The sequence below is a fragment of the Cydia pomonella genome, chromosome 11 (genome assembly GCF_033807575.1).
Source record: "Cydia pomonella isolate Wapato2018A chromosome 11, ilCydPomo1, whole genome shotgun sequence".
NCBI lineage: Eukaryota > Metazoa > Arthropoda > Insecta > Lepidoptera > Tortricidae > Cydia > Cydia pomonella.
In genome coordinates this window covers 8,810,589-8,821,561 of record NC_084713.1, presented here as the reverse complement: position 1 = coordinate 8,821,561, position 10,973 = coordinate 8,810,589, and the positions used below count along the sequence as shown (strand labels likewise).

The following is a 10,973-nucleotide window of genomic DNA, read 5'->3' as shown; positions in this document are numbered from 1 at the left end:
TATTTTGCATATCCAGGTTTTCAACTACAAGAGATGTGAGGGCAGTTATTGCGTCTTCCGTGGACATACCGCGCCTGAAGCCGAATTGGGCGGCCGATAGTAGGTTATACCTATTTAAGAAGCCTAACAGTCGGTTATTAAGAAGCTGTTCCATAATCTTTGAAATTGCGGTTAGGAGGACTGAGATCGGCCGAAAATGTTGCCAGTATTTTAAAACTGATGATAAATACTGGAGCTTTTACAGGAGTTGTGGTCCCTATAGGTTTTATTATTGGTGCCACGACCTTTATAGGGCGGTCTGATTCGAACTTTAAGATACGTCCAAAATTGGCTAAAAATACGATCTGGATTAGATATGTCAGTGTCAAAAGTGATGTTTTTCAAATAAAAACGACATTATCATATATCCAATCCATATCGTATCTTTAGGAAATTTTGGACTTAAGTTCGAACCGGGCCGGGGGTGTTTATAGTAACTATTAGTAAATGTTCTTTTTTTTTATACTGCCACACTAGGCTATGCCTGTGTTGTGGAGTTAGATTGAAAACAATACTAATTAGAATTTCATATCATTTGTACTTTATATTATTTCGGTTCCATGCAATCAATTCTATTCGGAGATGACATTAATCATAACCGCAGAAAAAAAATAAACGATGAATATAGTAATAAAATTAATAAAATTCTGTAATTATTAACTTATTGGTTAAAAGAATAAAATTTAGAAATTAACATAAGTAAACCTAATGCCGTGCAATAGGGTTGTTTCCATCTACAAATCTTAGGGCAGAATTGTATCCCAATAAATTATTTTGGATTATAAGACTACATTTATTTGGATTAAACTACATTTAGGGGACCTGTAATGACCATATTTTTGTAAATATTGAATTTAAAATATTTTAACTGCTTTCGAAATAGTAAAGCAGAACTGTTGCGGAAGAAACAGTACTATATTGTAGAGACGTTTCTTTTAGACAACTATCAAATTATTGTTTCTAGTCATTAATTAATTATTATTTATATAGTTATAACATTATATTTTAATGAAATTGTATAAAATAAATAAAAAATAAATATTATAGGACATTATTACACAAATTGACTAAGTCCCACAGTAAGCTCAATTAGGCTTGTGTTGAGGGTACTTAGACAACGATATATATAATATATAAATATTTATAAATACTTAAATACATAGAAAATATCCATGCTCATCACACGAATAAATGCCCTTACCAGGATTTGAACTTGGGGCCATCAGCTTCGTACGCAGGGTCACTACCCACTAGGCCAAACCGGTCGTCAAACCCGGCCGGTCGGTGTATATGGTTATGAACCCCTTTCTTTATTTTATTTTTACTTGTGATCGGAAGGTGTAAATTATTTATTAAAGTATGTTGTTGTGTAAGCTATAAATGTCAATAAAATTGCTATTTAATAAAATATTTTATATTTAGGCTAGTTTGTAAGATTTGCATGCTGTGCATATAGACGGCAAAGAGGATGGGCTTTCTTGCAAATATAGTGTACCTGCCAACTTTTGTAATTCCTTTTTCTGCAAATTAATTATTATAAATTATGAATTAGGTACGAAAATTACAGACAAGGCGTCTCCAGTTGTGTCATCCCAATGAAAATCATCGTATTGTAAAGTTCGGAAAGGCTCACTTTGTTCTATGAAATCAATGTTCAAAATTGTGCCTGCTCATTATGAAAAGCGAAGCAAGAGCATAGCGAGAATTTTGGAATCTTTCGCATAAATATATGCTCGCCTGCTCGGGTCTCATTGGAAGTCAAACAACAACTTTTTTACATTATTTTTAATCAAATACTATTTCTAACTTTAGGATAATTTATATCTAAACGTCAACAACAGTTATAAAATTAAGCAGGTATCCACGTACAGTTCGTGTCATCAACGATGACGCGCAGATTTGTCAAATCTAACCTAACCAAACCTTTAATACCATGACATTACGAGTCGAGGCATGCGTCTTCGTGAATGACATAATCTTTACGAAGGACAAACCTGTTTACTTGATTTATCATTTCTACTCAAACTAAAATGAATCATAAAACAAATATCTTAATATGTTTATGCAAATAGAATCGCATATATTTACATACATGGTTGTATGTAATCGTACCTGTATTGGAATTACTCATGGCTTTCCAGTAGGCAGTTGTCTACCCCGGGTTTCCCGAAATACCCGCAAGGTATTTCTGCGAAAAACGCTAACGTCAAATGTGATCAAACCTTGATTTGAACTAAACTCCGCTACGTCAATGGTATTTTTGTAATGTCCATGTCCCTCGTCGAATTTGTAGAAACAAAATTGTTATAAAACAAAATCGTTTGTTGGGCTTTTATATTTAACACCTCGCTCAAAATTCCCAAGTCAGTAGACGTATTAAAAAAACTATATGATAAATATATAGTTTTGTTACAAATATAACCAATTTTTTACTAAAAATAGTAGTGTTACTATAACTGTTATATACATTTATCTACATTAACGAATTTGCTTAAAAATCTGTTTCTGGGGAAAGATACCTCTGGGCTCCCTGGAGGCATAGTTTCACGGTAATCAAATTGTGGGCGTATCATAATATCGGAAACACATCAGAACCTTCAATCGTGGACGTCGTCGTCCAGGACGGGGCTTTCAATGAAATACGATATTCTATATTCAACTCACAGTGTTTACTGGACAAGACTGATTGTAAATCATAGCACATGTGACATTCCTTAAGCAAAGGAGTAGTTTTGACCCAGGAACCGCCACAGACGTCGTCTTTTCCCGTTTGTTTTCATCAGAAGATTGATTGATAGCATAAAATTTGTTCTGGACGTTCTGATTTCAATTGTTTTGAAAGCGCACTCTATGACGCCTTGGCAGCACTGCGTCGAACGCCACGTAGCCCGCGTAGCCAACATGCCAATAGTTAACGCTTCGTAGCGTAGCGTAGTCATCTCTCTCTATCATTCTTCCAAATGAGTGTGACAGTGACAGTTGCGTTTCGTTCGCTACGGAACTATCTAAAAAAACCCTATTTCGTCACTCACTCACTGATGATCATCAAATTCTTAGGGTACTTCCTAAAGTCCTACAAAGCTGAAATGTAATACGTAAATTAGTATTAATACACAAACAACAAAAATCCTATAATATGGAACCTCCCCCCCCCCCGCAATAAAATAAAGCCTGACCAGTAATATATGATCATGCGCCATATTGTGGAATTTCATTGGAACTAAATTTTTCTTACTAAATTGGCATAAGGTGATTTTTTTTTCTTTTTTCATTACTTTTCTGTTATAGAATAAATAGTTCTTGTCGTCGAAACGGCGAAGCTACATATTTTGACTAAGTTGTATTTTTTGTGAAATTATGGCGTGTAGAAAAAAGAGAAGCTTTGACAGTGCGAGCCATTGGTCTCGTCTTGGCATTTACCTACATTAAAATGGTTTTGGTGGGATATTTATGTTTCACTTTTCGGTTAAATTTCTCTTTATCGTTTATGAATACAGCGGTTTCACTTGACACCGCACGAAAGCCAGGTGAGCATGCAGTCCAACGCAGCTATACAGGGTGTTTATTTAGTGACCTGCAATAATTTACGGGGTGAATATATAGGTCATACTGAGCAACTTTTACTGTGGGACCAACCCCGAAATTGCGGACTTTTGAATTCACCCCATAAATTATTGCAGGTGACTAAATAAACATCGTGATGCGAACTCATCAACCAATACTTACCTACGTCACAGAATAAAATAAATACCTAATAGTACTACCGAACAGGGCTATAACCGCGAAAATCGAAGTTCGTCATTTGCGGGATTTTTGTCTGTCACTCTAATTACGTCTTAATGAGAGTAAAAGAGAAAGATCCCAGTAATTTGCCAAATTCCGGTTTTCTAGGTTTCGTCCCAGGGTTATAACCGCGGAAATCGAAGTTCGTAAATTGCGGGCATTTTTCTGTCACTCTAATTACGCCTCAGCCAGAGTAAAAGAGAAAGAAAGGAAACTTCCGACAAAACCGATGTTTGACAGCAATACAGGGCCGAATCATGTTGTCCATTTCTAATGTTATCCCTTTCGGCTATATAGGGTTGTCAAAATTCATGTAATTACCACACGACCCACGTACGCTTATCCGAGGGCCACTAAACGCGCGCTCCGAGCTTTATTTTCAAGCGTGCAATCTCAACGCTACCGCCGGCCGCCATACATTTGTTTTTACCTTTCATATATTATGTGTGTAGTGGTCAAAAATCGTGAGTTCCAACCTCGGTTGTCCTATATCTAGCAGAAAAAAATCGTTGTAATAAATACAAGATTACTAAAAATTCGTTCAAGATCCTTATAGACAGACACAGAACAGTACAGACAAGAGGTTAACCATCTAAGGCGGTCGGCGTCAGCATCGAAAGCATCGCTGTAAAGTACACCTTTCACACAAGGAAGGCACAATGAAATAAAATGGGAATTCCTGCTCTCCTTAAGCTTTTCACTCTATCTGCATATATGTCTAAATCACTATGATCATGTTTGTACTTATACTTTTGGCAAGTTTGTAACATCAACAAAATTTGCCTTAGCACATGCAATATGATAGTTATACTCAAATCAAGATTTAAGAAACTAAATGGCTTTGATTATGAGTTATATCCATTACTAAGTTTGACTGTTTGGCAGCAATGGGACTAAATATTTTATAGTTGACACGTGTGAAAATATACAAATATTGGGTCATTGTTTAAATTATTGTCATGATGCACCTTCATCACCTATTATTTCTGCACCATAATAAGTGTACTTTTCAAATATTCAAAACAACATAGAAGATAATGAAACAAAACAATCTAAAATAAACAGTCAACTAGTTTATTAATCATACTTCCATAGGTTGGGCTTGGTTTGCTATTTTCTTGGCTTGCTTTTTCTTAATAAGCATTTGCTTCCTTTCCTCCGGAGTCTTCTTCAAGCCCTTCATTTTGCGAGTCTGCAGGCGGTTGATGTCTTGTTTGCCCATGTGGATACGACCCAATTTGGAACCAAATGAATCTCTTGAAATATTCTTCTTTGTAAGAGTCTTGGCTTCTCTGGGAAGTCTGCATGCTTCCTTGTATAAATCATCGGCCGCTAGCTTAGTTCTTCTGAGCTTGAAGTCTATTGAAGGCCCTGAAATGCAACAACATCGATTTAGTTTTATGTATCTTATGTATTAAGGTTAAGTTCCAGTTTTGAATATTACGACATTAATCATGTCAATTATGTGATACCTACTAACAGAACTAACAATAGCATAAGAACCATTGTATAGACATCATCAATAATATGTTAAATAACGAAAGGCTCTAAAAACATAAAACACGCTGTTATTGCGCTATGAATAAGACCGTGTCAGAAGGTATTTTTTGGTGACTGTACCATGTTTAACTACCATATAAAACTATAAATTTTAACATATATATATCGGGTATAAAGTGGTTTACAATCAAAAATCAAACAGGTTTTCAATTGTTATCTCCATAATTGGCATCATAAAATATAATTGGTAAAAATTAACAAAAATTTTACCTACATTTGACAGATGACAAACACACAGCCTCAGCCAATAGATGTTATGTTCTAACATAGGAGAGGAGCAGGATGCCCTTAGTTGTCAGAAAAATGTTGCCTTTTAATTTAGAATCTCAGTACCTAAGGATTACTACAGTACAATCTTGCTATTCCGGCAGTAAAGTGAGTTCATGCTCTAACATAGGAGAGGAGCAGGACACCTTCAGTTGTCAGAAAAATGTTGCCTTTTAATTTAGAATCTCAGTACCTAAGGATTACTACAGTACAATCTTGCTATTCCGGCAGTAAAGTGAATTCATGCTCTAACATAGGAGAGGAGCAGGACACCTTCAGTTGTCAGAAAAATGTTGCCTTTTAATTTAGAATCTCGGTACCTAAGGATTACTAAAGTACAATCTTGCTTGCAATTAGTATTCAAATTGTATTTTATACAATTGTAATATAACAGAGAGCTTTTCAGTCGAGTACTTACCGTTTTTAGGTAACGAAGCTTGCTGAGTTGCCTAAGTGAGGTATGTGATTGAAAAGCTTCATTATATCACTATTGTATACAATACTTTTTCTATGAGTCATCAAAAATATTTCTTTTTTTTTTACTATAAAACCTAAATAAATAATGAAAATTGGTAAGAACCTATCTAAGTAGACAAAAATGTAATACCTACAAAAGACATAAACGCGCGAGCCTCCGCGCGCCGGTTCCCCGTTCTATGGGAGCGCGGCGACACGTGATTGGTAATTTTTTTTATAGTTGACTACGATTAAATTATCGAAAAAAAAATTAAAGTTGAGTTGGGAGTCCATACATGAAAAGTATGCAATTATAGTTTGTTATACGAAATCTTAATTCAACCATCACAGTCGACAAATACACTAAAATATTTATTTCATTGTTAAATTTTTATTTATTTGAATATAAATATTTACCATCCGGACCATAGAAGTGCTGGATTTTTGAGATTTTAATATACTACTATTACCACAACTATTGTACTTACTACAAGAAAGATAAAGAATAAAGACATACCTATTTCTTCTAGTTCAATCCTAGGTGTGCGCTGGCCACTCTTCTTGAGCAATATCCTGTAGGAGCGCATGTAGATGTTGCCTTCATCTGTGGCTGTGAAACTGATGGTATGTTCTAATCCCTGGAGCCTTATGGATTCAACCTGTAATTTGCATATACATGTTTAGCATTTAATAGTTAGGTCTAAGTATAGTCGTGCCATTCTCAAGAATGTTCTCCATTATGTACGGGGAATGTTCTTGTGCGAGAAAATTCCCCATAGTAAACAGAGAATGTTCTTGAGAATGGCACAACTATAGGTCTAAGTCAATGTTATGAGTGTTTTGAATGTGTAATTTCTTCAAACTCATTTTTGACTAAGAGTTTATACATGTTGATGATACATTGGGCATTTAGTAGTTGTTGGGGATCACTACCAGACAACTAAAAATATCATCAAAATGTCAAAACACTGTCAAAAATATGTCCATCTGAGTAAGAGCTCTAATATCCAAACATTTCACTGCAAAACAAATGTAACACTGAAATAAAGCAAGACATATAAAATTCATATTATGTATAATATATTTCTATATTTACATCCATAACCACAACCCAAGTGTCCAAATTGTGCATCTCATTTTACTTATACAATATTTATTTTTGCAATGAAATGGCCGAGCTCTGCATATCATTCATGCGCTTGTAAATTGTGGAATGTGTCAAAATTATAAAAAAAGTGGCTGTGACATAATCAGACAGACAGACGGACATGACGAATCTATAAGGGTTCCGTTTTTTGACATTTGGCTACGGAACCCTAAAAAGTATTCTTTTTATTGTTATTTTCTTGTATCAGGGTAAGATTTCAATTTACAAAAATAGAACACATGTCGGAATTTACAAGCACAGAGAAAATATGCAAGAGTTAAGTAACTAACAGCTTAATCTTTGGGAATCCCACCTTCTCTCTATGAAAGAAGTCTGTCAACAAAGACTTCAATCTTTTAAGCTCATTATTGAGTTCCCACGCTGGCCCATTGAACAGCAGACATGGCTTAAGTCCCGCAAGTACTTTCATATTTTGGAATTCTGACATGGCTTTAAAGTTCTCGGCACCAAGTTCTATCATGTCCAATATTCCATAGTCAAATGTTCTGCCCAGGATGATGTTGTGAGGACGCTTTTTGTTGTGTGATCCCACACCAAACAGTGATGCCTCCTTCTTATAGCACATTCTGAAAGGAGCATATAGAATTTGCTTAATTAATAAATAATCGTTTATTTTGCAAGGAATTCCTATAAAGCTGCACATCACATTTGGTCTATAAAGAATATGTGACACGATCAACTTACTTTTCAATGAGAGTAGCGTCTTCAAAAGGAACGAAATCATTCTTGCGTCGAAGATAAGCACCGTCGGGTTTTTTCAAATCGTATATATCTTTTAATAGCTGTTTAGTACGCTCCGAGGGATTCCTCCCCTGAAGAAATATACATTGTTTGGGACCTTCGGTGGGTTTGGGTTCCTTTGATTGTAAAACCTTCTTACCTTTCCTGGTAGTCGGTTTTCTGAAAATTGACAATAAAACAACTGAATAAAAATTCACTGATATCATTAAACAAGACTAAGGATGTTAAAAATAGGCTTTCTTACTTAATTCTTTGCATAACAGCCATTATAATGCAAAATATAATTTGGTTTCGTCCACCACAAATCAACACGTGGGGAAAGGGAGACTGTCGAGACTGAGTGACATTGACATTTGTGATTTGAATTAAATTGACAAACAAGACAAGTAAGTGATACGTTCAGGAATAAGTAAAATATCTCAACGAGATCGATGCATCCAAAGAGTAAGAATCGCAACATTTTAATCATTATGTGAAACAACATTTTGTAAAATTTATTAAGGTAATTATAATATATTTGTTTTGTTATTCATATGTAAATTTTGCAATAATACCAATTATTCTGAGAGTTAGACCAAGCTAAGTTGTCAGCGATTTTGATAGTCCAGATTGTGTAAGTGTTATTTTCAACGCCAACCTTATATGAAATTATGACGTTTAAATAACAGCCTGGGCGAGGTCTGGGCTACCAAAATCACTGCTAACTTAGCTTGGTCTAACTCTTTTATACTTATTATAAAATATTCATCACAACTAGGCATTATTTTTGAACGAACCCTTAATTAGCTTAAGGCCTCTTCATACATTTGCTATATAGGTACCGGCCTAACAGAGTAATAGGGTTGTTTCCATCTACAAATCTTAGGGCAGAATTGTATCCCAATAAATTCTTTTGGATTATAAGAACATGTTAAACTACTTTTAGGGGCCTGTAATGAGCACATTTTTGTAAATATTGAATTTAAAATATCTTTTGGCACACGTCACGTGACCAAACTCGAAACGTCATTGAATATTGTGATGACGTCGCAACTCTCGGATTGACACTGTTGACAGTTACGCGATAAACAACAAATGACAAATGTCAGTTGACAGTTCGTATCTTCTACGTCACACAATTTTCAAAGAGCGTTTTGGGCGCGAAAGCATCTGTCAAAATATATTTTGTTAATTTAACATATTTAAAGCCGTTTTTAATATAAAAGTTGAATTTTAGGGCAACTTTTAGTTAATATAGAACGTAATACAAGCGTTTCAAAAAATTGGAAACAACCCTATTATGGAGCGATTACTTAGTATGAGAGAAAGTATTGTAGACGACATGTCGGAAACAAAAACAGTGAAGTGAGTGAGTTGTGGTCGGTGTGCAGGGAGGTTTCCGCGGCACCACGCGCTTAATGATATCGTGCGGAGAGCGCTAGTTTCTGCAAACGTCCCGTGCGTGCTGGAACCTCCGGGCCTCAGTCGCTCTGATGGGACGAGACCTGATGGGTTGACGTTGGTTCCCTGGGAGAAGGGGAAATGTTTAGTGTGGGACGCAACGTGCGTCAACACTTTCGCGGCGTCGCATATTGGCCGTACGGTGAGGATGGCAGGGGCAGCGGCCGAGTTGGCTGCGGTTCGCAAGCGGGAGAAATATGAGGTCCTTGCGAACTATTTATTTGTCCCGCTTGCTGTAGAAACCACCGGGTGTTGGTGTGCCGAGGCCAAGGCCTTTTTCGAGGAAGTGGGGAGACGCATGCGAGAGAGAGGGTTGGATCCTCGCTCAGGGACCTTCCTGATGCAAAGATTATCCATAGCCATTCAACGTGGCAACGCGGCGAGTGTCATGGGTACTTTTGCGTCGGGGGGGTCGTGGGGTGAATTTCTAGTGTAGGGCGTTATTTAGGTTAGGTTAGTAGTAAAGACCTAATGTCATGTACTCTTTAGTAGTTAAATTTCTAGTTTTAGTTTAGTCTCAATTGTTAGCTTAAAAATGTTTCGTTGTTATAGTCTTAATTTAATTTTTCTTTAATTGTGTAATTAGTAATTGTTATAATATCGTCCTGTTATCTAGTATTAAGTTTCTTATGTTTTTTTGTGTAATTTGGATAAAAACAGTGAATGAATGGAATCAATATGATTTAGATTTTTCGTTTCATCCGGTTTTCATGTTATATTATATTTTTGCAGAAAGTTTAGAAATAAAATATTATTTTAGAGATTTTTACTATATAGTTTTAAAATATAGTTTGGCAAGTCATTTCCATCAGTACAAAAAGGCGGTAAATTTAAAATATTTAGGAATCCTCTCATATAACATTTTAATTTAGCACTTTTCCCTACTGACAAAGTGGGTTTGCTAAAGTATAAGTATTTTTTTTCTTAGTTAGGTACCTACCGAACCTAAATTTTCTAATAGAAACATAGTTGCCGGTTGAAAACGTCGGGAATCGAAACATTCCATTCATGAACAAGATGGGGGTGTGGTAAACGAAAAACCGCAAGCCAAATTGTATAATGTAGAGAGCCCTTAAGAGGTTGCGAAAAGCGACTGCTTACAATCTCATTACATTATAGTTATAGTATAGTTTATATAGATATGCCAAACCCGTAAGACCGTGATAGACAGAACATATTAGGCAATCCGACAAAATTAAAAACACGTTATAATATTCCTGACATCCATGCCAAAAACAACTTACCTATGTAATTTGGTCTGGTTCATTGTTCTTTCTTTTTCTGGGCTCCTTCCCATTTACTTAGGGTCGGCCCTTCTAATCATGCGTCGCCAGGCCGGTTGGTCCTGGGTCGTCTCTGGTCGGTGGCAGTTGTAAGAAAAGGCATGAAGAATAGAAACTTCATCTCTTTTCTTACAACTGTCATCCAGGTTGTCTGGGGTCTAGTGTACCTGGTCCCTGAGTTGCAACAGCCATATCCAGGACTTCTTGGTCATGTATTCTCGTCGCATCACATGGCC

General features: G+C 36.0%; 1 protein-coding gene across 1 annotated transcript; it reads right to left on the bottom strand.

The window, feature by feature from the left end:
- Positions 1 to 4,875: 4,875 nt before the first annotated feature.
- On the bottom strand, positions 4,876 to 8,380 carry LOC133522753 (ribosome production factor 2 homolog). The gene is made up of 5 exons (XM_061858189.1): positions 8,259 to 8,380; positions 7,958 to 8,173; positions 7,566 to 7,839; positions 6,623 to 6,764; positions 4,876 to 5,193 (listed from the first exon to the last, which is right to left on the bottom strand). Exons 1-5 carry the CDS (start codon positions 8,279 to 8,281, stop codon positions 4,904 to 4,906), a joined length of 945 nt encoding a protein of 314 aa, XP_061714173.1. The 5' UTR covers positions 8,282 to 8,380; the 3' UTR covers positions 4,876 to 4,903.
- Positions 8,381 to 10,973: the final 2,593 nt, after the last annotated feature.